General features: G+C 41.5%; 1 protein-coding gene across 2 annotated transcripts in view; it reads right to left on the bottom strand.

The window, feature by feature from the left end:
- The window catches only part of LOC110965668 (FERM, ARHGEF and pleckstrin domain-containing protein 1-like), an 80,745-nt gene that overhangs the window by 45,402 nt on the left and 8,141 nt on the right, over positions 1 to 27,202 (bottom strand). For both annotated transcript variants that reach the window (XM_051943451.1, XM_051943452.1), the window contains exon 2: positions 26,174 to 26,401. In XM_051943451.1, the coding sequence (XP_051799411.1) occupies positions 26,174 to 26,347 (174 nt within the window). In that variant the 5' untranslated portion in view covers positions 26,348 to 26,401. The remainder of the gene's footprint in view (positions 1 to 26,173; positions 26,402 to 27,202) is intronic.

Below are 27,202 nucleotides of genomic sequence, written 5' to 3'. Positions count from 1 at the left end.
ACTGGAGTGTCAAAATCCTGCAGCCAAACCGGGGCAGACCGAAGCTCCTTTCACTGGAAATCACAATCGCCTCATTCAGCAGCTCCTACCAATGAGGCTTTCTCAGCTCTCCAGAAAATCAAATATCGTTTTGTATCTCGGAGCGTGACTTCTCTTATCTAAGAGGTGTGGAATGGCGTTATCCCAATACTCGCGATTGAATATATACACACTGAAACATTTGTTGGTGCATTCACTTGCATGCAGAGAAACAATTAAAGAGTCTGAGAGAAAGTCTGGACTGTAAAAAGCGACCTGCAAAGGCCAAGGTCGCGTTCCTTAAAGGCAGGGTCCAGTTTCACACAGCTGTCCTTCTGGGCCTCACACCAACACAGCTCCTCTCTTCTAGGATAATTGGAAGGTTTAACAACCGACTGTCCATCAATGAACCGAGCTGGAGTCCCATCTGGCAACCAACATCCAACCAATTGAGTCAAAAGAGCTCAAGCCTAAAGAAAGCACAAAAACAGCTCCGTATGTGGTGTTTATGTTGGCAGTAAGTGTTCTCTGATGGTCAAAATCCAACGTTCTCGTTTGGGATGCAGCTAATAAGGAAAACAACACCTATGTGTAGTGAGAGTCAGTAAGCCAGAGGCCAGTCAGCAGCTGCTTCTACTTTCTGTTCAGCTTTCAGAAAATGACTCAAGCCCTTTTCTACACACCAATTATAGAAATTACAGAGGTGCCCTTGCAGAAAAACTGTATGTTGGGGAGCTTAGTGTCACAAGTAAGTATAAAAATATCCACTGTGGTCAGCTGGCAGGTTGACTGTGGTGGATCCAGGCAGCGGTTTGACAATAAACAAAGCCGGAGGAGCCTGTGTCCGCGGAAAGCACCGTGAATCTGTAGTAAAAGCACCAAAGATAGATGCTTCAAATCTGCTGGTTTGAACTCAACAGCAAAACACAATTTGCTCAGTAAGTGAGGAAGATGTGGCTCATTTCTGCGTCTCCTGGATTTCCTTTGGAGTCACTCCATCGCTTGTCAGGACTCCAGTTCGGCTCTTTGCCTATCAGGGAAACCGGCCAGCGAGCCGTCAGCTCGTCTTTCTGCCAAAGAGACGCCTCAGCGTTACCCAGCAGAGCCATCAGCCAGCCAACACACTTCCTGCCGAACGCTTTCGCTCCTTTTACACCCAGACTTCTCTCATGCCACAAGGTCAGCGCCTGGCTGAAGGGGGATGTGCTATATCAAAGTAATTGCACTTTCTTTTCTCTCCTACCACAGTCCTCCTTTTGCCCCTTGAGGCCGATAACTGTGAAAACCTCGATATATTTCACTTTGCTCTTCGGTCTTTATTCTGCTCCGCTGCTACCGTTTCTCTGAGGACAAAGCACTCTTTATGTTAGAGATGAACGCTTAATGAAAACGCATCAATTGTAGAGAGAAACCTCCGTCAGTAGTTGGTAAAACAGTCACACCAGGAGTCTGTGTGAGTTCAAAGCAGAATTCCAGTTTATTTCAACCAACTCTCAGTAATGTGGCTCTAAGTGCCTTGCTAATTTTGCACTCTTCACCTCTGCTGCAGAGAAAATTAGCATGAGCTTCCTGCAGCTCTCCGAAGAAAACTGATATTTTAAATATGAGTTTTGGAGCCTGACTGACAGAAAATAGCTGCTTGGAACAGACATTCTGCAAGCTGTGTTAACTTTTACTTTCTACAGAGAGCTGAGTGCTCTGTCTGAACAGTCTTGGTCTTCGAGGAGGTCAAACACCATCGTATTTTCAAGTGATTTTTTTGGTCTTTTGCAGAAAAGAGTGCAGAGAGAGAGAGAGACAGAAAATGTGGGGAGAAGACTGGGGGAATGACATTCAGCAAATGGCCATGGGTGGGGCTCGAACTCATGACTCGTGCGTCGGGACTATAGCCAATGTTCATGGGTCGCCCGCTCAACCAGTCGAGCATCCATTGCGCCCCAAACACCATCTTTAAGCCACATTAGTTGTAGTTCCACAGGTGGATTACTTTCATCCACCACACACAGAGCAGGAAATCACCAGTTTCCCAACAAAAATTGTCTTTCAGGGCCTTGAACTAAAAAATTTGCTGCCTGAAACTGACATTTTTCAAAGGGATTGCCATCAAGGGATACTTGAGCATCAGCAGGTTCATCATTACATGCTGGTTTCTTGACATTCTTTTACCGTACGTTGGGAAACTGGTGGTGTTCCTGCAGCTCTCCGAAGAAAACTGATATTTTAAATACGAGTTTTCGAGTCTGACTGACAGAAAGTAGCTGCTTGGAACAGACATTCTGAAAGCTGTGTTAACTTTTACTCACTACAGAGAGCTGACTGTTCCGTCTAAACAGTCTTAGGCTGTGTCCGAAATCGCATACTAACGTACTACATACTACATTCTCAATGAGTATATACTGTATACTACATACCATAAGTATGATTAGAATGCCGACCGTTCACACTGTAGTATACTACTCCGTTTCCCATAATGCATTTCAAACCTCCGACGACAAAAAACCGGAAGTACGGCTATCAAATATCTCGGCTGAATGCCGGCTTCAGGTCGATTTTACGCTAACAAACAGTCGTATAATTAATGTGGCAATTTCAAGCCGGCACTCCTCATGCAGTTATTAGCCAGATTATGCGAATCGTTTCAGTTGTAGCTGCAGGCTACTGGAGGTAGCTGCTACTTGTTCTGTGTGCAAAACGAGCTGCTGAAACTAGCTGCTAGCATTCAGTAGCACGTTGTGAGGCGTCTGACAAATTTAAAACGGTCAGAAAACGCCTATTTCTCAAATCTGTGGGGTGATTAGGATGACTACTTAACCACACGAAATAAAATAAAAATCGCCGCGGTCCGGCCACATATCCCGCGGAGGCTTGCATTTCGGTGGATAGCTCGCAAAGCATTATGGGGCGGTTGAGTATGACTAGTGTGGTCACCGCGCATACTTAAAATTTTTCCGGATATAGTATACATCCGGGTATTTCTCGCGTACTCAATCTATTCATACTATCCAATGTGAACGCACTACATACTTATTTTGACGTCACATTTAGTATGAGTAGTACGTTAGTATGCGATTTCGGACACAGCCTTAGTCTTTGAGGAGGTCAAACATCTTTAGAGAGACAGGAAGTGTGGGGAGAAGAGTAGGGGAATGACATGCAGCAAATGGCCGTGGGTCAGACTCGAACTCATGACCATTGCGTTAGGGACTACAGCCCCTGTTCAAACACCAGCTTTAAGCTACATTAGCTGTAGTTCCACAGGTTGATTACTTTCTCGATGGCACAGTGCAGGAAACCAACAGTGATCCAACATATATTGTCTTTCAGGGCCTTAAACTACACACTTAGCTGCCTGAAACTGACATTTTTCAAACTGCATTAGAGGATTACCATCAGGGGATACTTCAACACCAACGGGTTCATCACTCAATGCTGGTTTCTTGACATTCTTTTACCATACGTTGGGAAACTGGTGGTGTTTCTGCGCTCTGCTCACAGCTAACTTGCAGAAAAACCTTCATGTGTCGTGGAATTACAACTAATGAATCTGCAGCTTTAACAAACGCTGAAAGAAAAGAAACAACTGGATTCAACGATCCATTCTTTAGTGAAATGGTTGCTCCAGGTGTTCTAATTTCTGCAATTATATTCAGTTGGAACAAAAAGCAAATGTTTAGAATGACTAATATAAAAGTAATTTCATGCTAATTTTCATGAACATTGGAAATGCTGTTTCCCCAAATCTCTACATTGGGAGTGGAGTTAACATCACAATTGGAGCAAAAGCAGGCAATATTATAATTTCACTTACACCCCCTGTCAAAGGTTTTGAGACGGGTTCTATATTATTTGAATGAGAAAGTGTCTGAAAACTTTTGACAGGGGGTGTATATTCCCTCAAAACCTGGGTCAGTTTTCCACATACCATATTAAAGTAAATAGACACATTTCATTGATTATTTTATTTATCTTCCAATATTTCCCTTCACTCTTTCTTTCCTCAGCGTCCTTCTAATGCCCTGCAACCCGCCGCCAAGTAAAATATTCTCACCATCTGTTGTGGTGTGCTGAGGGTTTACAGAGAGTCTCAAAGCGTCACGGATGCAAATGGTCTGTAGAAAACCCCCCAAAAAAAGAAAAATAGAAAGTCTTTGTAGTATTCATACCTGAGCTAATGAAAGAATATATTTAAACTCTCCTTATCAAGCTTTCCAGAAATTAAGAAAACCAAGAAATCAAGGGTATTGTGTTGTTTAAAATGCTCAATATTGCACACATGCATGAAACTAATGGAAAAGTCTTGGGGCAGATTGGCCCAAACTTAAGGGAAGGTTTGAAAGGTCTGCAGAACTCTGACTAATGTCAACAGGGATGGAAACCAGATGGGTGAGACGGATGATAAGAACTCTCCACGGGGGGAAAGACGGGGGTAAAAAAACACCTCGGAGCTGTTCCTTTTCAGTCCCCTGCTACGAATTCCAGTGGGATCACAGTTACTTGTCAGGCGGAGGAGACAGGAGCGTGTTGTCATTAGCTTAAAATAAACCTTTACTGGAGAAATAGGCCTTTTTCCTCTTTCTAGAAGAGAAAAAGAACATCGGGGAATCACTTTGCACCTCAACTTGTGCAGTGATGTGAGCGGTAAATGCGTTTATTCTGGTTAGAGTCAGTCTTATCAAGAAAGTCTGAAGGCTTCATACCAGAAAACCTACCGTGTCTTGTTGCTAAACTACGTCAGTGGAGCAAAAACCAGCACAGCTTGAGTTACAGCAACTACACCAGGGTTTAGTCCAACCCCAAAGCAGCTATTAGAGCGATTAGAAATGAGATAAATTAAGGGTTTTTCCCCAGGAGCTCAAAACATTCACACAGCAATACATAACATCTAGCTTAGCCATGTCCCAGAGCTAGTTTAGCTCAGCTTTAGAAGTGCTGGTAATGTTTTATCTGATGCTGCCGAAAGCAAATCACATGGGAAGACGAATCCGAAAGATCCCCTGCTGTTTGTCCCCACTGTTCACCCAGCAACGGCTCAGCTTAATATCAGACATTCCCTGCAGCCTGCTGGGATCGCATACTGACGGACATTTAAAGCGTTGCAGGCCTTCAAAACAACCCCGAATCATGTGGGATATAGCTGATTTGATGAGATATAAACAGGCCCCTTTAAATCCTTGAACTGTTGCATTTTATAGCATATGTATTACTACAGTTAATTTATGTTGTTTCTGCTGCTGGTTGGCAGGTTTCACTTTGCTAACTCATTTGCTAATTTACACTCGGAGCTGAAATTATTTGTTCTCTCAGTCATCTGAGAATCAAAACCAGCCGTCACACTCTGGTTGCAGCTTCTTCAACGTGGGGATTTGCTGCTTTTCTTTGCTTCATGTCACAGGAAGCTGAATAATTTCACGTTTTGGATGGTTTGCCAGACAGTCTGTGCTATTTGAAGACTTTATCTTGCACTTTAATTCTCACTGTTTAAATTCATTATTAATATTTTACAGCCAAAAGTATTATAATGGATTATTCAAGAGAACATTTGAGAATAAAAAGGAACATCTGAACCTTGGAATGGGTAAAATTCTGGTCATTTGCGAGTATATTTGCTATGCTGTTGTGCAGTAGGACAACTCAGTTTAAAAGCAACAGCCTTTAGCTACACTGTAGTTTTAACCAAAGCATTGATCATCTAATATAGTTATCAAGATGATTACTCTGCCAAGGAACGTGGAGGAGTTATGCAATGATCGGCGTTGGTCTGTCTGTTCGCAACATTACTCAAAAACACACAAACAGAATTGGATGAAATTTTCAGGGAAGGTCAGAAATGACAATGACCAAGTTATTAGATTTTGGAAGTGATGCGGCTTATTGTCTGGATCCACACGTTTGTTAAAGATTTCTGTATTATATCCGAGTGCTTTTCTTGTTATTATCATTTTTATTATTATTCAGGCTCAGTTACACAATATAATACAGAAAAGGACGCTCAGGGCAATTTAGACATGACATCGTTACAGATTTTGCCCAGCAGAGGGACTTTGCTGCCATTACTTACACACTGTCAGTGCTGCCTGCAGTACATGTAGCAGAGTATGGTGCGGAGTCAAACAGTGTCTTCAGGAAACGTTACTCGCTGGTTTGTAAATAAACATGACGCCATTGTTTAAATTCAGCTCCCTTTTTAATATAATTTGAACATAACGCACAGAATACTGGCCAGTGTGTTGGTAAGTTAATTAAATTAACTTAATTTATGTGCTTGGGTGTGGTTAAAAGTTCTGGAAAATGGCAGAAGGCTGGACTTGGAGTTTTGTAACTCAAAAAACAAATATACCCCGAAATGACAAAAAAATCTGGTAAAGTTTCAATTTTATTTTCCATAAAAAGCAGAATTTATCCACAGCTTGGAGACAACTTCTACCAGAGTGCAACAGCAGCTGATAAACACTGTGTTTATAGAAACCAAGAACAAAAAACTGCATTAGATGCAGCAGAATCAGTGCTATGTTCTATCAGCTTGGTTTCTGCAATTTCCCCTGAAGACAGAGTTCAAAAAACCAACAGCAGGACAGCTGGGAGAGGCTTCCTCCCTCCTCAACTGTCCACCAATCACATCCTGTGGTTCAGATTAGGTTAAACAGCTTAACCTCCTAGAAAGACGTCAAAGTCAGTTTTTCAATACAGACAGAAGGGAGTGAGACACACATGTACACACGTATGTCTGACTGAACAGCTAAATAAAAACAGCATGTCGGCAAATACCTGCCAGTGCGTCTGCAGTGGAAGCGAGGGGCTGGGGGAAAATCAACCTGGCAACACCCTGATGGGGGAAGATGAAAATGCCTACAGGCGGCTGTAAAGACAACGCTGTGTCTTTGTGTAGCATGTACATGTGTGGATGTCACGGCTCACAGCACACTGGAGGCAGACAATTTAATTGAACTGCAGAAGGGAATACACACACAATGTTGTACTATTAAATAAAAAAAAGCAATTAGTGTGTGCTGTAGTACGGTAGTGATTCGTTTGTACTGCGCCTCGTGCAATAATGAGGTGTGTAAATCTCACAACAGGGCTGCTTTGTTTCCTAAAGCCTCTGCAGCTCCGTCGAAAAATAGGATGATAAAATGGAAACAGTTACAGCTTTTATTTGGATACCATGAGATGATGGCTAGGTAGCTGATGGTGCAGCTCAAACTCTTGGCTATAAGTGCTGATGTTGCCAAAGATCTGTGAAGCAATATACAGGATATTAGGATTTTTGGGATACAATCACCTAAACTTGTGATCATTTGTTTTCTCAACTGAAAGCCAAAGCATATCCTGTTTTTGCCCTGATTATAATATGAATTTTTTGACTAAAATGGTGATTTGTACCTTCACTGTTTTTATGTTTCTTTGAGGAAGTCCATCTGCCACCTACAGGAACCAGCTCTTTGTCTATCATGCCGTCTTCTGATTACATGATGACTCACACCCTCAAGATGTCTGCACAGCATCAGTAAGTCTGAATCTTGTCCGACTTCATGGTTTCTTTGTTCTGCTCTGCTGGCTCTTTGAGCTTCCTGTAGCAGCTAGCGATGTCCTGAGTGGATTTCAAGAATCGGAATTGGAGCTCATCAAGGGATTGCTTAACTTAATAATTTTGTCTATTTTCTTAGACCAATCTTTGTTTAAATCTTCTGTCACACGTGGGAGAGCATAAACTGCATGAGGTTACTATATTGAATACACTGCAGAGCTGGTCGGAAGACATTAAGTGTCACATATATCTTTGTCATGGTGAATATTGCTGGTTGAACTTCTACAATGATCTCTACCTGTCGTCCAAGCGACGGATCTCTCAGATTTCTACGGTGTCAAACATTAGGAGGCTCAACCTGCTGGGGCAATCAGGTACTACAGGCTGATCTACAATACATGTCCTGACATGCATGTTCTCTGCATGCTGTTTTTACACTTTTAAAGCAAATGCAGGAGGGCCATTTTTTACTAATGGATTGCAGAGCTTTTTATTTGAGAAGCATGGACATTGGGTTGAAGTTTATTGTCCAGGTGACATTGGATCATCGTCAAGAAGACAAACTAATTACAGATGCAGCTCAATGACCCTGAGGACCACAACAACAGCCACCTGGCCAATCTTCAGGTGAAAACACAAACTGGGATGGAACACGCTTTGCTGGTTAGAACCCTAATAATGAGTTCAACAGATCATATGCCAAAATAAGATAATCTGCAATCCACTCATAGGTCAATATATATGACTTTCTGAGAAATTATCTCGACACTCGTAACAATGGACGCTCTAAAGCAGACTGCAAGGTGGATGGAACAGGTTATTACCTGTTAGACGTTAGTTACTGCAATTTGCGGCCTACTTGCCAGAATAGTCAAGAAAACACAAAGCTGATGGAGGCAATTAAGGTACCTTAAAGCCACAAAAGCTCCAATTTGTCAAAACAATTACTCCCTTTTGGCTTCTCTGAGTCAGAACTCAACCACATCTAAACAACTCACGACTCACTGCGACTTCCTGGTAAGATTATGCTTTCTGAGAGTGTCCATCCTGATCAAAGTAGTCCAGTGATCGCTGTGTTTAATCCATAGGTACACTGCAACAAAACCTGCTAATAGCTAGTACTAAATACTTTTATACACTATCGGTAAAAGGTTTGGGGTCATCCAGACAATTTCATGTTTTCCATGTAAATTCACACTTTTATTAATGTCCCAACATAACTACACAAGGGTTTTCTAATCATTCAGTACCCTTTTAACATCTTTAGCTAACACAATGGAGCATTAAAACACAAGAGTGATGGTTGCTGGAAATGTTCCTCTGCACTTCTACGTAGATATTCCATTAAAAATCTGCCGTTTCCAGCTAGAATAGTCATTTACCACATTAATAATGTCTAAACTGTATTTGTGATGCATTTAATGTTATCTTAATTGAAAAAAAAAAAAGATTTTCTTTCCAAAATAAGGACATTTCTCAGTGAACTTTTGAATGGCAGTGTATATATCTGTGAATAAATACAGGTTAAAACACCACGGCTCAAGGCCAACATAATACTTCCTGTTAACGTCATTGGATCTGTCGCTCCAAAACTTACAGCATCATCCTCCTCCAATCAAAAGTAGGACAAAGCATCAAAAATAACCCATTAAAAAACTTTTACTAATAACTTTTCCTGCAGCCTGGTAGGCAAGAACAGCTCAACAGCATCATTAAAAGCAGAGCACTTTTAAGAGCTTTATGTTCATCACCCCATTTAACCTCACAGCAAAGAAGCAGCCATTAAAAGTCGGTCACAGATGCCTGAACTTGGCATGGCTTTTTGTTTGTGTGCATATATTGCTAGAAACAGCTGATTTACACAGAATAAAAGGGTGTGGGAACCCAGTCGAACAATTAAACTGGGCCTGTGGTAAGCACATGTGTGTGTTTGTGACTGTGAGGATGCACAAATGATTTACAAGTGCAAAAGAGTACTTTACTTATACCGTAATTGCTATTAAAACTGAGAAAGCTCTTTGATATGGCATAATATTTGATCAATATACATTCTCTGCAGGTACTCACACAAGTGAAATGCTCCCGAAAAGCATCAAATAGTTCCCTCAAAGCATTTCAATATTATAAAAAAAACACACTTAAGTCAAATAAATCAATCAAAGAAAAGGCCGCAGAGTTAATGATCAAGGGATGAAGTCCTGGAAATTCCCGATTGGAGGCGTCTGCTGTTAAATATGTCCTTAAACGCAGCATGAATGATGAGACTTGAGCGTGACGAAACGGCTTGACGGAGACAGAGGCCACATCAAGTCTGAGAGAAAGCAGAAGTGAAGAGAAACAACAGGAAGGTGGCGAGAGGCGAAAACCAAAACTTGTTTTTCTCCCAAACATCCCATTTCAGGCTACATTCCTCTGCTAGTTTCTCAGAGAAGCAAACGGCTGGAGACCCGACGGGGACACAGCAGGGGAGACGCCGTTGAATTCCACCGAGGCTCCTGGAAAACATCCAAACGGAGACGAGGAGGCAGCGAGGAACGAGATTAAGAAACACTTCACCTACTGAAAGAGATCCCAGTGCAGCATACACTCAACAGCAGCCAGGAGGCCTTTGAAAGGTGGTCTAACTAGGAGCCACGTTAACACTTGGCAAAGAGGAGAAATCTCATTTAAAAGATTGAAGCTGACACTTTGGGTTTAAAGTGGAGGCTTTGTGTGCTCGTTCTGAAGAATCACCGAATTTCATTTCATAATTCATTCTCTAAATAGTTCATATGTATCCTTAGGATTGGGCGATAATCGAAAAAAAGGTTTATCACGTTAAAATATTTCATTCCAGTCAAGTTTAAACAATTATTTTCTTGATAAAGAATAACTTTAGCCTCCCTTCAGTGGATTGAAAATGCATGTTGTCTTTTAAAAATGATCAAATAACAGCAGAACACGAGACTGTAAAAGCAGAAAAAAAAAAAACAGATTTTCAACTTTCCAACAGTCCTTGAACTGCTCATCTATGACACACCCATGTCTTCCAGAAATGTCACTAAGTCCAATTGTGATATTTCATCAAAAAAATCATCGTTTTCTATACGTCTCCTTCAATTATTTGTAGTTTTCGGTGAGCTGATTCTGGAAAAAAATGAAAAATTCTGCACTCCTGAAGCCATCAGCCATGCTTTACAGTCACAGAATAAAAATTATCAGACTTCTCAGCTGGACTGCAGGCAGAGTTTACACTAAACAGACAGGAGACAAGTATAGAAACAAATAGAAAATGTAAGAAGTAAAATATCTTTAGCACACAGTTTAATTTTCAGTACCGGTAACTTCTGTGCGTACTTGTTGATTGCACATTATTTGCAGGTGTTGATTGCATGTGTTGATTGCAGGGTTTTGTTTTGTTTTTTTTTTTGTAAAATTCAACTTTTTTTTTTCCTAGAGTTTATTCTTGCAGTAAAATTTTGGCACTTTGCAGGTAAAGCATTAAATAAATGTATCAACCATTCTATGAAGAGATTTTCTTTCGCCAAAGAACGCGGAGTGATGATCGGCATTGGTTTGTCTGTCTGTGTGCAACATTACTCAAAAACGGATAATCGGATTTGGATGGAATTTTCGGGGAAGATCAGAAATGACACAAGGACCAAGTGATTGGATTTTGGCAGTCATGCAGCTTATAATCTGGATCCACGGATTTGTTTAAGATTTTTGTATCATTGTGAGATAGCGGCACAACGTCACTGTAACTATGACTGCAAGTGAACACTACGTCAGCTGCCTGCTGGGGATGATGTGACTGCGATCCTACTAAAAATTGACTGCTGTGGAACGCAAATTTTTTTTTTTTTTTAAAGATTTCATCTGTCGGAAATCATACAATGACTGAGCAGCTCTCAGTGCTTTTCTAGTTATTGATCATTGATGGTTTTATTGCTCAGGTCCTGTGTATACCTTCAATTCAGCCTCAGTTCTGGCATTACTGCTCTGAGGTACTGGAGTGCCATTTGATTCAAGAAATTAGCAAAAAAAAAATTAACATGGATGTTTCGGTGAAGCAGTTGAAGGTGAACAAGAACCAGATTTTAAAAGAAGTTATTCACAAAGTCATCTAAGCAGGTATTTGACACAAAAAATGGCCTCAAGATTTGCTTTCATTGGTGTTTTTGTGGAGAAATCAAACGCTCCTTCCCAGAGACTTCACTGGTGACTTTATCACCAGAGCCGAGGGGAAACCCTGACACAAGCAAACCATTCTCCTCCATCACCCAGCAAAGATTTACAGCAGCAGAGACAGCTGGAACGAGAAGCCACACAGCTTCATAACTCATACAGAACTGCCAAGATGATGAGAAAGTTCCCTCACATTTCGTACAAAGGCCTTGTTCAATCACAGGAGGTTCTCGGAGGTTTTCATGAGTGAGAGAAGATCTGATTTAGGAAAACAGAGCTGGGGGCTGATGAATCTGAACCTGGAGCAGCAACAAGCATCACACAGGAGCTTCTCGTTTATTTCCAACCAGGCAACCTGATCCAGATTCATCTTTTAAATACAACAAACGAGTTTTGGCCGCTTTCCAGGGTGTCTGGTGCCGATGATAAACCTGCCAGCGTTTGTCTTGCAGCTGATGTTCATTTTCCACTGTGCTTAAAACAACAACTGAGGTTTGCCAAAGTGGAAGCTGAGATGTGATTACAACATGTCAAACTGCTGAGGATAAAATGACCAGATAAACCTGCTAAAGCTAGCGCAGGCTGCTTGTAATCCACAAACGGTGCTGAATTGGTGATTTGTGTAGCGGGGGTACAGTGATTACTCTAAATGGGACTGTTGGCTTGACTCTTCTCACCAGGGACCTCATTCACTGCAAATACAAAAAAAAAAGAGGGGGATACCATCTGCATCCAAGCCGAGCAGAGAGTGCTTGTGCTTTCACTGCAAAAGGCTTCTGCGGGAGACGGATGTGTGTCTATTTTCCTCTTTTTTCCATTACAGTGAATGCAACACCACGTCTCTTTTCCGCCCCTCAGTGGGGCCCTCATCGTTTCTTTTCGACTCCCGTCCCGCTCCCTTTCTGCAACAGTCTCGGTAATTGTCCCTCCATCAGCACTCACCAGCCTCATTCCCTGCTTCCTCGCTCGGAGGCAGCTCCATCTGCGGCCCTGTCTTTGAACTCAGCACGTCTAAATGCTTCCACGTGGCTCCACGTGCACGACCCCACCTTCGAAGCGAGGTCAGAAAACGCAGGCTTCTGTGAAGGAGTGCAGCCTACTTGCTTGCGTCTCGCACCGATGTCTTGCAAATCGGACAGAACGAAAATGCGACATTATCACCTCTGTCGACCTCTCTGCATCGCCTCCACTGGCAGGTCAGAGCTCGGATTCAGCGACAAAGGAAAGAAGAAGTAGCTGAAAGGGAAGTCAGTCTACAGTCAGAAGTCTCTCTTTGAGCTCTTCCACCACAGAAATGAAACAATGAATGCCAACCATTACATAACAGCACAGCTCCTCTCATGCAAGCATCCACATGGTCTCCAGCTTGGGTCACTTAATATGCAGATGAGGGTCGCAGAAAGCAATAAAAGTGATATTTTTATGCGTGTCTGACGCAAAATACTGCTGCCTTCAAATGGAGTTTCACCAGAAGAGTCCATATGGTACTCACAACTTCAAATGTAGATATTTCCTGAAAGCTCAGAGTTCATGAGATGCGACATATTTGCTGATTTTTTTCAGTCGATTGTCAGTTGCTGTAACTTGTCGAGCCCCAAAATTTGAAGACAAGATTTTGTAACAACAGCCAAAATTGTTAGATTTTCAACTTTCCAGCTATCCTTCAACTACTCATCTCTGAGCTCAATGCAGATAATTGGAAAACTAAACCAAATCTTAGCTGAAAATCAGAATATTTCATCAAAAACTATGCTATTCTACATGTTGCATTCAAAAATGCTGCTAACATAAATTGTGTATATTAACTAGATCTTGTAGAAACTGAACTCGGACCTCGTTCCCCTCAAATTGTCAGTCAGAACTGTAAAAATAGAAAAAATAAAAATAAAATTCTCATCTTTCCGATGGTCCTTAAACTACTCATCTCAAAAGTGTGTGATTCCATTGATAAAAAAAATAACCAAATTTAACTTAAAAATCACATTTGGTCCAAAATAATTGAATTCTCCCATTAAAAATTAGCAGATTATGCATCGTTTATATCCAGTTTGTGATCTCAGGAGTTAAGAATTTGTTTTGGATGCTGCAGTTTCCACTTGTTCAAAGCAAGTAAAGAAATTAGCACAACTGCTAACCTTCAGAATGTAATCTTTCACAACACAGAATAATGGATTTAGCTAATGAAATATCGCTCTACCATAAGCAACGTTACGATTATGGGTTACATAAGTGTTCAAGCTATTAAATCAAATGCTAACATGCACATCCTTAGTGAGAGCAGACTAACAGATGGTTTAATTAAGTCCTTAAGTGTCTGCATGCGTTTTCGGTTTTGGAAGCTGGACAGCTCATGTTCCGGGGGAGGAAATTTTTTGGAAGCATATGTCACATATTTTCCTGATTCATATTTCTGTGCAGCTCTGCGGTGGAGAGGACACATCATCTGTTCATGTATTTTAAAAAAGCCGATACATTATTTAGTCGTGCTCATTCCTCATCTCAGAGACTCTCATGAAGGGGATGTTACCGCATCTGCAAATCTTATTAAATATTTATTTTAGTAGAGCTGTAATTAAATCATAGTAGGAGTGTGTGGAAGTGGAGGGCACACATGACTTGATGTATCCATGTTCATGCTAATAAAAGCATTTACACGTACAGTGCTGTGAAAAAGTATTCGCCCCCTTCTCAAATTCTTTTTATTTGCATATTTTCCCCACTTTGATGCTTAAGATCATCAAATAAATGTAAATATCAGACAAAGATAACCAGAGTCAACACAAAATGCAGTTTTTAAATGATGATTTTGTTTATTAAGGAAGAAAAAACCTTATCAAAGCTACCTGGCCCTGTGTGAGAAAGTACACACGTGGACAAAATTGTTGGTACCCCTCAGTTAAAGAAGGAAAAACCCACAATTCTCACTGAAATCACTTGAAACTCACAAAAGAAACAATAAATAAAAATTTATTGAAAATTAAATAATCAAAATCAGCCATCACTTTTGAATTGTTGATTAACATAATTATTTAAAAAAACAAACTAATGAAATAGGGCTGGACAAAAATGATGGTACCCATAACTTAATATTTTGTTGCACAACCTTTTGAGGCAATCACTGCAATTAAACGATTTCTGTATTTGTCAATGAGCGTTCTGCAGCTGTCAACAGGTATTTTGGCCCACTCCTCATGAGCAAACAGCTCCAGTTGTCTCAGGTTTGATGGGTGTCTTCTCCAAATGGCATGTTTCAGCTTCTTCCACATATGTTCAATGGGATTCAGATCTGGGCTCATAGAAGGCCACTTTAGAATAGTCCAACGCTTTTCTCTCAGCCATTCTTGGGTGTTTTTGGCTGTGTGTTTTGGATCGTTGTCCTGTTGGAAGACCCATGACCTGCGACTGAGACCAAGCTTTCTGACACTAGGCAGCACATTTCTCTCCAGAATGCCTTGATAGTCTTCAGATTTCATCGTACCTTGCACACTTTCAAGACACCCTGTGCCAGATGCAGCAAAGCAGCCCCAAAACATTACTGAGCCTCCTCCATGTTTCACCGTAGGGACAGTGTTCTTTTCTTCGTATGCTTGGTTTTTGAGTCTACGAACATAGAGTTGATGTGCCTTACCAAAAAGCTCCAGTTTGGTCTCATCTGTCCAAAGGACATTCTCCCAGAAGCTTTGTGGCTTGTCAACATGCATTTTTGCAAATTCCAGTCTGGCTTTTTTATGAGTTTTTTTCAGCAGTGGTGTCCTCCTTGGTCGTCTCCCATGAAGTCCACTTTGGCTCAAACAACGACGAATGGTGCGATCTGACACTGATGTACCTTGGCCTTGGAGTTCACCTTTAATTTCTTTGGAGGTTGCTCTGGGCTCTTTGGATACAATTCCAACGATCCGTCTCTTCAATTTGTCATCAATTTTCCTCTTGCGGCCACGTCCAGGGAGGTTGGCTACTGTCCCGTGGGTCTTGAACTTCTGAATAATATGAGCCACTGTTGTCACAGGAACTTCAAGCTGTTTAGAGATGGTCTTATAGCCTTTACCTTTAAGATGTTTGTCTATCATTTTTTTTCGGATGTCCTGGGACAATTCTCTCCTTCGCTTTCTGTTGTCCATGTTCAGTGTGGTACACACCTTTTCACCAAACAGCAGGGTGACTACTTGTCTCCCTTTAAATAGGCAGACTGACTGATTATGAGTTTGGAAACACCTGTGATGTCAATTAAATGACACACCTGAGGTAATCATGTCACTCTGGTCAAATAGTTTTCAATCTTTTATAGAGGTACCATCATTTTTGTCCAGGCCTGTTTCATTAGTTTGTTTTTTTAAATAATTATGTTAATCAACAATTCAAAAGTAATGGCTGTTTTGATTATTTAATTTTCAATAAATTTTTATGTATTGTTACTTTTGTGAGTTTCAAGTGATTTCAGTGAGAATTGTGGGTTTTTCCTTCTTTAACTGAGGGGTACCAACAATTTTGTCCACGTGTGTAATTGCCCCCTAAACCTAATAACTGGTTGGGCCACCCTCAGCAGCAACAACAGGAATCAAGCCTTTTCTACAACTGGGAATAAGTCTTTCACATCTGTGTGGAGATATTTTGGCCCACTCTTCTTTACAGAATTGTTTAAATTCAGCAACACTGGAGAGTTTGAGCATGAACGGCCTTTTTAAGGTCAAGCCACAGCATTTCAATCAGATTCAAGGCCACTTCAGAACCTTCATTTTGTTTTTCTAAGCCGTTCAGAAGTCGACTTGATGGTGTGTTTTGGATCGTTGTCCTCCTGCTAAACCTAAGTGCGCTTCAGCTTGACGTCATGAACTGACGGCCGAACATTTTGTGGTAGAGAGCAGAATTCATGGTTCCATCGATCACCGCAAGTCGTCCAGGTCCTGAAGCAGCAAAGCAGCTCCAGACCACATCACACCACCACCGCCATGTTTGAATGTTGCTATGATGTTCTTTTTCTGAAATGCTGCGTTACTTTTAAGCCAGATGTGACGAGACACACTCCTTCCAAAAGTTCAAGTTCGTCTCATCAGTTCATTCAATATTCTCTCAAAAGTCTCGGGGATCATTCCTTAACCAAGGCAAGGGAGGCCTGCAGTTCTGTAAATGTTGTCCGGGGTTCCTTTGTGACCTCCTGGATGAGTCATTGCTGTGCTCTTTGGTAATTTTGCTCGGCCGGCCACTCCTGGGAAGGTTCCCCAATGCTCCGTTTTCTCCATTTGTGGGTAACTGCTCTCTCCATGGTTCTCTGGAGTCCTAAAGCTTTAGAAATGGCTTTGCAACCCTTCCCAGATTGATAGTTGTCAGCTACTTTATTTCTCATCTGTTCTTGAATTTCTTTTATTGCAGCTTTGAGAGACCTTATGGCCGAGTTCGTTTTGTCAGACAGGTTCTATTTACGTGATTTCTTGATTTAACAGGTCTGGAGGTGATCAGGCTTGGGTGAAATTGAACTCGCTCTCCAAAAAAATGCGATTAGCCACAGTTAATTCACGATTTAACAAGAGGGTCGATTACTTTTTCACATAGGACCAGCTGGGCTTGGATAGCTTTTTTCCATTTAAAAGCTACAGTTTGTGTTTACTTTGATTATCTTTATCTAACATTTAAATTTGTTTGATGGTCTTGAACATTTAAGTGGGGGAATATTAAAAAAACTGAATTTGAGAAGGGGCCGAATACTTTCTCACTGTATATGTGGTTTAACGAGGCCCTGGTGAGTCCACGTAAGCAGCGTCAGTGCAGGTTTAGCGTGCTGCTGGACTGAGCAGCGACTGGCAGTTTAAACACACAGAGAGCAGCGTGATGATGAAGGAGTCCTGCCAACACCACTGTTAGCTCTGTCAGCGCTCCAAGAAGCAGAACAAAAGAAGCAGATCATTTGGGAGATCAGAGAAGGAGGTTTGGAGGTGAAGAGCAGTCGACGGGTCACAAGCCTGCAGAGATCACACGGCCTCACCCTCAAATAAATACACTTCACCGTCTCTAAACATCACCTTGGTTTTACCCACACACTCAACTTAACTGCCAACTTTAAAACGCATAAGGAAACACGAGCCTGAGCTCCAAAACACTAATTTTCTCATCTCTTATCACTTCGTACTCTCTCTGGAAGTTTAAATGCGGCACTTCGGGGTAAAAAAACTGCAGGAGAAGACGTACAGATATGTGCAAATTATGAGAAAAGAGGCTGTTGCGCAACCCGAAGTTTAAAAATATCCAGGACTGGACAAAGCTGCAACAGTCTGGCTCTTTGCATACTAATTCACTAATGGAAGGCAGCATTAAAACTAATTTCCTCTGCTCTTGTTAAGCCCAAACAGCCAAAGTCTCAGTGGTGGAAGTCCAACAATGAGGCCCTCATAGCGCTGCTGTGGAGGAGGACCAACACAGTCAACTGAAATGGGTTTTTAGTCGATTAGAGGTGCCTGGATTTAATAAAAAAATAAAATAAATCACTTAAAAAAAACAGTGAAAACCTGGCAGCATGAGCACCAGGAAAGGATTTGTGATAAAATAGTGGAAGAATGAAATGTTTAAAAAACATATAATTGCTTAAAATAACAGCAAATGTCAGTGAAATAATGATATTTTCACACACTGGAAAGGAATTAAAGTTAATTGTAAAAATAGAGATTTTTGATGTGGACGTTATGTACAACTTTGGCCCTTTTTTTAAAAAATAAATAATTTTTATTTTTTAATTTTTTGTTGTTTACTAGATATTGCATGTAATTTTGGAAAACGGAAAAAAGCAAAGTGACAGTTTATATAGTTATTTTCTTTTAAATTATGGCTTTTTTGCTAATTTAAATACAGTAAAAAAATAGTGCAGATTTTAATATTTTTGAATATTGCCAAAGAATAAATTATTGTTTGATTTACTAATGTCTGATGTGGGCATTTTACACACAGTTAGCTCGATTATTCGTTTGTTTATTTGCAGTCAACCTATAAATGAATAATTTTGGTAAATTGATGATTTTTTTTTTTACATGATTACATTAGTTATGTGTAATTTAACAAAATGGGGAATCTCTGTAAGATAATAAAAATACATAAACGTAAAAAATGCAGCTATATTTTTTTACAGTGCATGTGGACCTGAAGATGCCAAAACCCCTGAAAATGATAATTACATGTCATAATAAAAACTGACAAGAAGCTCAATTTCACAGAGAAAATTCCTGTTAACACAGTGTAATGATACATTTCTGAAACTTCGCTGCTCCTTCTCTCTTTTTTAACAAAAGGTGCGACTGGATTCCTTCCATATCTGCTCCTACCACATGTGCCATCGACTCCCGAGGCAGCCGACAGCACAAAGGCCCATCCATTTCAAATGTCAACTAGAGACCGAGCGTGTGAGCGAGTTTCTGGACAATGCGTCAGGGGACTCATAGCTCATTTATCATCGGCGTCAGGAGCCGCTAGTCCATCAATGATGTCGTCTGTAAAGCACTTCTATCAGTTTAATCCTCAGCAGCCTCCCCTCCAGTCCTGGATCCTTCATCAGCTCTCTTTTAAACTGACACCAACATGAGCGATGCAGTTCATAAATCCAATCAAAACCTTCACCGTGATCTTATTGCACCTGAACCCCTCCCACACACACGGAAAAAAAAAGTCACTCCTGCAATCGGATGGTGTGTTTTTAAAGCCTCCACTGAGAAAGTCCGTGTTAATCCACTGGATGGTCTTAGAGGGATTAAGGTCAAGTCAGCTGGACAAGACAGTACAAGAGGAATATTAAATAATCAGACACCATCCATCAACACCGGGGACGAAAAAGCAGCATACTGAGTATTAAATTAGAGACATGAGAAAGAGACTCTACCGGGACACACGGGTCTTAACATTGTGAACCATTACAAAGGCCTCATCAGATTTGTTCATGAGGGCAGGTCCGTGGGGGGACGAGCTTAACGGAGCTCTACGGCTCCCTGAGGAATCAGCAGGACTTCATCTCCGTCACCATAATGAAGCCTGAGCCAGAGCAGGAAAATGAAGGAACTGCAGGCATCGCGGATAAGAGATCAGATGTGTGCAAATCATGGCTCAGAGGATACAGATAGCTGTGATGAGGATAGGGATTGTCAGAACCGAGAACGCTTTCCTGCTGTTTTTAAAGAACAAAACCAGTCATTTGAATCCTCTGAACCCAAACAACCCCAACAGGCTTTAAAGGAATGCCTGTTGTTTTTTTTTTTTTTAAATATTCAGAATCGCATAATTTTTCACAGCGGGACAACTATAAAGGCACAAAGAATTGTCCGATCTTTGAATTCCCGATGGTCCATGAACTACTCGACTGTAATGCACTGCATGCAAATCTAAGTTTAAAATTTTGATATATTATCAAAATCACTTAAAAATGCACCCGAAAGGAAATAATTTTGCACTAACCAGATTCTGTAAAAAAAAAACTGAAAGGATACTTGATGATTAGAAAACCCTTGTGCAATTATGTTTGGGTGAAGCCAAACTTTCAAACGGTACTGTATGTTCAACTTTGTGAAAGGTGAAAAAAGCTATACAGTCACTGTAGTTTCTGAAAAACACAAGTATTCAGTCTTAGACCAAAAGAAAAACCTGCGGAAATTCTCCACCGAGAACAGTTTTTCGTCTTAATCCGCATCGATGCATCTGAGACTGAATGACAATAAACTCTAACAGCCATGTTTTGGTAGTAAAGGAACATGTCACTCAGTGCAGCAATGCTTTTTGAATTGTTTCTGTAGAACAAAGGAGATCTGGCGCAGAGGAACAGGATATATCAGTCTACACAGGAAGTACTTGTTAGTCAGATAAATTCGTTGTTGTTTCTGGCCTTTCATGGGATTTGGTCACAGTAAGATCCTTTAAGGTGGTTGTATGACACTGAAAACACCTAAAAAGGACTGATTTATTCCAATTTTCCATTAAACTTAAAGACCAATTATGCTGTGAAACTATTTTGGTTGTGATTATTCTGTTTCCCCTCAATGACCTGAACCAAGAGCTCAAGTTAACCTGAAGCAAACAATTTCAGCCTGGGTCTAGAGTGTAGACATTTGTGGCTGCTTGGTGCTGAAAGCTATCGTGCGTATCCAAACCGGAGAGGAGGTAAATGCAGTTGCAGTCGGAGTTTTGGTGAAAGAACCCAAGAATAGACTGAATGGTTTCACTGACATCGAATCAGATGGAAGATCAAAACAGGTCCAAACATCTCCGAGCAAATGCGCAACACACATCCTCCATTGTTCACCGTGCATGCAAATACACGGCTCTACCTTTAATTATTTACCAGGTGGAAGTGAGCACTGATGTTCTGCACTCAGGCGCTCCTCTGCAGCTGCTTCACATTAATAATGAAGCTGAGCTCCAGTGGTCACTAATGCAGAGTGTGCCAATGTCGTCTTACAATGTTTTATTCATGTAATGTGAAGCTCAAACAACAGAGGAAAAAACTAAATTACAATAAACTATAGGAATATTAAATATCAATGAACAAATGCTTCACTGACAAGCCCGTTTTCCCCCATGAGGAGGTCGTTAATGGTTTTCAGGCTTGGTGCCACTAAAAACAGCAGAGTCCGGCTGTAACCCTGTCCGTCTCCTTTTGATCCAACGGATTCCACTTTGACAGAGTCGGTTCTCGGTGCTGAGTGGGTTCCATGTTCCTCACTGAAAGCCCAAGGATACTTGCCAAGCCGCGCTAGACCCATGTTCTGAAGGCACAAGGGTCTGGGACCGCTCGACAGGGAGGGAGGCGGACTAAAAGGTTGTCTTTCAAATCACAGCAATTGGGTAGGTATACAACCAATCAGCGCAACGAATAGGCTGACGGAGTTCCTAGAGCGCCGGCGGATTGTGGCTAAGTCCCATTAGCTTCCCAACCAGCGGAGCCAACTGGTAAATTAAGGATTTGCCATATCCCGTCGGCATAAGTCCAAATACGTCTTTCTTCTCAATGAAACACTTCAGTGCCGTCCTTTGTTTATCTTTCAAGTTGAATTTTAGCTTCAAATCTTTAAGGGCTGTGGCCAAAGCCGAGTCGAAAGACAACCGTTTATTGTGCGCCGGTTGTTTCTGTCAGAATCGTCGCGCCTCTGTCGTCACTTAGTTACGCCCGCCTTCTGACTCTACACTTCATGGTGATTGGTCCGGCCAGTTTTAGGAGAATCCAGCCTCGAGCCTTATGGAGGGTAACTAGACCCACCCTGGCAGAGAATTAAATTCGTTGCCGTGGGTTGTCTAGCGCGGCTAAGCTACAAGGATACAGGTGAGGTTAGAAAAACTAGAAATATAAGAAGGACACAGATTTTTGGAGGATGAAAGACTGAGAACTGAATGACAACCACCTGGATCGAAGAAACATGTCTTCACTGAAGACATACGCCAAGATAGTCCCAAAACTACTCATTTAGATATTGTACTGCTTGGTTAGCAACTAAATGTATTTGGTTAGATTTAGCAAGTCCAATTACTTGGCTAGGAACAGAAACTAGTTGGTTAGGTTTAGAAACCAAAAATACTTGAGTAGTAACTAAAACAACTGTGCTCGGTACTAAAACCAGTTGGCTCAGAACAAAACTACTAAATTAGATTTAGTAACCAAAGCTACTTGGTAAGGAACTAATGTTACTTGATTAGCTATAGTGCCCAAAACTACTAATCTAGATATAGAAACCAAAACTACTTGTTTAGGTTTAGGAAGTAAAACTACTTGTTTAGACTGATAAACCAAAAGTACTTGAGAAGGAACCACAACAACTGGGCAAGGAACTACAAGTACTTGGCTAGGAACAAAAACTACTTGGTTAGGAGCAAAAACCACTTAGTTAGGAGCAAAAAGTACTTGGTTAGGAACAGAAAGTACTTGGTTAGGAACAAAAAGTACTGAGCAAGGAATCACAACTACCTGGTTAGGAACCAACATTACTTGATTAGATACAGTACCCAAAACAATGCATTTAAATATAGTACTGCTTGGTCAGGAACAAACACTACTTGGTTAGATCTAGTAAAATATCATGGCTTACAATAAAAGTCACATTCAGAAGTTTGTCCTCCATTTTTTTGGTGACCATGAATACAAGTCTCAGTCTAAAATCTCTGAGAAAGCGCTAATGTTAACAGTGTCACTGGCAGATAGTTACCAATATCATCTACCTCATACTGCTTTCCTAAAGTAAAATTAGCGACATTGTACTGGCAAAACACATACTAACATGTTTACAAAGACTGATAAAAAAAAGACCTAAAAATCGATGTAAATGAAAAGCACTACAGAAGATGAATGTAACACAAGTATGGGTCTAGTTTAGTTTGAGGGGAAAAAGACAGAAAATATCAATGAAGAACAAACTGGCATAAAAAAAGCAAGAGGTAAGAATGAGCTGTGAGGTCTTCTTTGTGTAAAAATTCCTCCTGAACCCAAAATAAAGGATCAGCGGGTTTGAGATCAAATGTACTTTCTTGTAATTTGTCACTTAAATCTTTCAAACTTACAATAATACAGGTTGAAATCCAAAAATCTGCTATAAAAGCTCTAGGAAACATTACAACATTTCCTTGGTATGCCAACAGTTACTGCAAGTGTGGAGAAAAAAAAAACATGTTTTGGAGCTTTCACATTTATTGCCTTCTGGCTGAGGTTTTCAGATAACAGGCCGGTTAATGACTGAACCTTCTGCTGGGGAGAAAATGCCCAATCAAGTGCCAGCGATGGTGTAAGCTGAAGGCTTATCTCTTGATTCACACGTTAGACTACACCTACTGCACAAATACACTGGGAGGCATTGTAGCAGGAAAAGACAGATTAGGTGAGTCAAGCTGGAAACACAATGGCTCCTTTATTAGACTGCATCTGTATTAAGTGGTGAAAACAACTGTCAGTGGTTCACTTTCAGCGCTTTTCTACCTTCATCTAAATCTAAGTACTGTATTATGGGATCCTGCTGGTATTGTAAGCTGATATGTTCTGCTTTCTGTGGTCTAAGGCTATTTTATGAGTATATTTAGTGGCTGTAGAAGGGGAAGAGCACAGAGAAAGAGAAGGAGGAAGAGGTCCTGTCGTGCTGCTGCTGTGTGGAGAACCACAAGCTCTGCATTCTTACATCAATTTAAGAGGCCGTCAATTTCAAATTTGGAAGAAAAACACGCATGCAGATGACACCAAATCCTGTCAAACTGTCCACTCGGCCACAGACACCGACGCTCCGACAACCACACACATTCTTGGCATTTTCACAAGAGCCAATTACCGCTCCCTGGACCAGCAGCTCTGGATGTTCGACAAGCCGGCTGAGAGGAGCGACTCTTCCCGGATTCTTTCTTAATCATCATCACAAAAAAACCTCCCTAAAATATAAAGCTGATAATAACACAGCAGCTGGGTTTTCTAAAGGCATGCAAATCGCCGAGGAGGGCACGAAACCAAACGCTCTGTCAGCTTGCGGCTCACATTAATTCAGAAATTGGTCCGTCCCTCCGCCCGGAGATGACATGCCGAAGCACCGCAGCACCGATGTCATTAAAGCCGCTGGCAGAGCGGCGTCTCAGAGGAACCCTTTCTCTAAACAGCATTAGGAAGTCAGGGAGCTCCATAGATACACACCGCCAGCCTCTCTCATACGCTAGCACACACTCCTGACATGCTCAAGCTGAAACAGAAATTCAAAACACATGCAAATGCTTGATCAGAGCGCAATCTGAATGGAATATGCAAACAACATGCAGTTATATGTGATGGCGATGGGGTAGAAAACGGACAGATAGCGACACAAGAGACAGATGGAGCAATAGAATGGCATTTTTAAGCATCCAGGGAGCTCGGTGTCGGAATAAAATCAAAGCTCAGGAAAGCAGAAGCTGCTGGAAAACAGAAACTGAGCTAAAAACAGAGGCCGTATAAAGCGTTTCTGTGTGTAAAGCAGGATCGGGGACTGTAGGTGGGGCATGTTTAGACGGGAAGCTGGCTTCTTTCCCGCTTCCTGGAGATACACAGATGTGTGATAAGACTCAAGGTGAACGGACATACGGAGGGATGGTCTTGGAGAAACAATTAGCGACGGATTGCAGAAGGGCTGAGGAAACACATTTGAATACCCACAGTGATAAAAGACACCTCTTTTGTTGCCTTTTGGATCAGTTATTAACATAAGAGTGAAGCAAGGGACAAACGGGTCGGTGAATATCAAACATGAGAGCACAGCGATGTTGGAATTCAACATCTCATTTGAGCCTTGAAGGCAACATAGTCGCTCTGGAGCTGCTTCTGTTACATGCTATTACCACTTCAGTGGCACATTTATGTTATCCAACAGGTTTCAGGAGAACACAGAGGTGTGTTCAATGACAGATTCCTCAGATAAAAAAGCTTGGGTAATATATACTGACATGACAGCTAACTTTAAGCCTGTGCCACCCAGAGAGCGGTGTGAGTTTCAAATCTGGATTTATTGCATATTTGGATTTATTAATCTCCATCATAATTTATGATGGAGTATGCCTGCATTTTATTACGAGCCTGAAGGTGTCAACAGGATCACAACTAGCCAAGAGGCTTTCTGAGTAACTGGCTTTCTGAGAACAGATGCAATAAATAACCAGGTGAAAAGTGTTCAAGTGCAGCTACAAACATCCGCCACAAGGGTTCACCTCAGTAAAAACAGGAACACTTCTGACGGAAAAGTGAATAGTTTACTAGCGTCCCCAGATTGCACCTATAAAAAGCAAAAACCACTCTGCTCCCAGTGCTCCTGCTACGTCCAGACTTCTCCCTACAGGTCATATTCTAGAAATGCATCAAGCACCAGTTGAACTTAAGCCAGATCTCCTCTCCTGTTTCAAAACAGTCAACCTGGACTTCATTTCGGGGAAGAGAAACAAATTGCAATCAGATAAATCTACCGAGCGTTGCGATATTGCAACTCAAGCCTCATTGACACCAAACGTTCTCCCTCAGACACCCGAGAACATTACAGTTATCAGATGACAACAGAAACAATGGCGGACTACCATGTTAGGCTTGTGCTGTTGAGTCTACTGAATGTATTGAATCTCCTTCAGCAAAGAGTGCATTTTTGCACCATTACTGCAATCAGCGAAGACGTATTCGATATATACGCCAGATAATCAGGCCACCTCTACATTGACGGCTGTAATTTTTCTGGTCTGTGGAGGAACGGGTAGTGGTCACCTCTACAAAGCTACATCTCCGACTACCGGCCTGGTATGCACACTACAGCGTTTTCAGTCCTTCTAGCATTCCAGTGTTTATGCAGGTTTTTATTTCATTCTGTTGTCATGTAAAACCAACAAGGCAGAGGCAATACTTTTGCGTTCTTGGGTGAAACGTTGTCGTGTAAACGGGGCCTGAATGCCTTCCCACACATTCATTTTAAATCCCTCTGGGTTAAACAAGAAGTATCAACAAAATCCCCAAATTAGATGACTCACCGATATCTGGAAGACTTCCTGTGTGTCGTCGAGCATCTGCACCCGTATGGAGACTAGTCGCCCTGGAGGCTGAGCAGGAGGACGACGGCCGGGCTCCAGGGTCGACACCCCAAAGCTTTCCGGGGCGCCCAGCCTCTGTCCGGCTGTGGACGGCCTATCGGCTGGTTCCACCATGGTGACAGACGGTGCAGGAAAGGACTGTTGAGCTGCAGGGACCTCTGTTCACGTCTGGTGGAGAAAGGAAAGATTTGCATCTGTTTATGTGCTTCAAGCCAGCAAAGCTCTTTAGTCTGTGATTTGGGGTATTCTTGATTTCAGGGTTCCTAAATACATACTGGACAGTTTTAAACAGGAGGGATCAGGCATTTCCTCCAGCATCCAAGCTTCATCATAAATAGAACACTTACGTCACATCGCAGGGTAAATTTGTTTATACAGTTTCCTTTGAAAGGCATTCCAATATTCCTTATAAAGGCATTTTAAATCCTTTTTGTGGGTGTTTGTTAAACTAAAAACTGCATTAGCATTTTAAGAAACCCACGCTAACTGCATAAATATGAAGAGATGCTCCATCAACCTCTAAATGAGGACAAACAGTCATAAATGTGAATATAAATACACTATTTACCTCATTTAAAAGGGAGTAAGAGGTTCAACGGAGAAAACTTTGCTTGAAGGGAAACTCCAATCTTTAATTAGTCCAAGAAATGTGTGAAACATCTTCCCACATTTATTCAGTCTGGGTTAAATTGGCCTTGAAGAGCGTAAAAACCACAAGATATTTAGTCAGCGAGTTGTTCGGTGGTGATTTTTTATTAGTTTGGATGAGAAAATGAGTGTATAAACCACAGACAGGCAAACGTAGAGTTTGGCCAGATGCACAAAGCGGCAGACAGACGTGTCTCACACCTTGCTAGACACTCACTTCTTCCAGCTCCACCACATGCAGGTGGGATTTACTGCATCAGCCACGAGCCAAACGCGGGACTCCGTCTGAGGCCAGTTCAGACTTGAATCAAAGCTTCACAA

This window comes from Acanthochromis polyacanthus, chromosome 22 (genome assembly GCF_021347895.1).
Source record: "Acanthochromis polyacanthus isolate Apoly-LR-REF ecotype Palm Island chromosome 22, KAUST_Apoly_ChrSc, whole genome shotgun sequence".
NCBI classification, from domain to species: Eukaryota; Metazoa; Chordata; class Actinopteri; family Pomacentridae; genus Acanthochromis; species Acanthochromis polyacanthus.
This window is presented reverse-complemented; position numbering and strand designations above follow the sequence as displayed.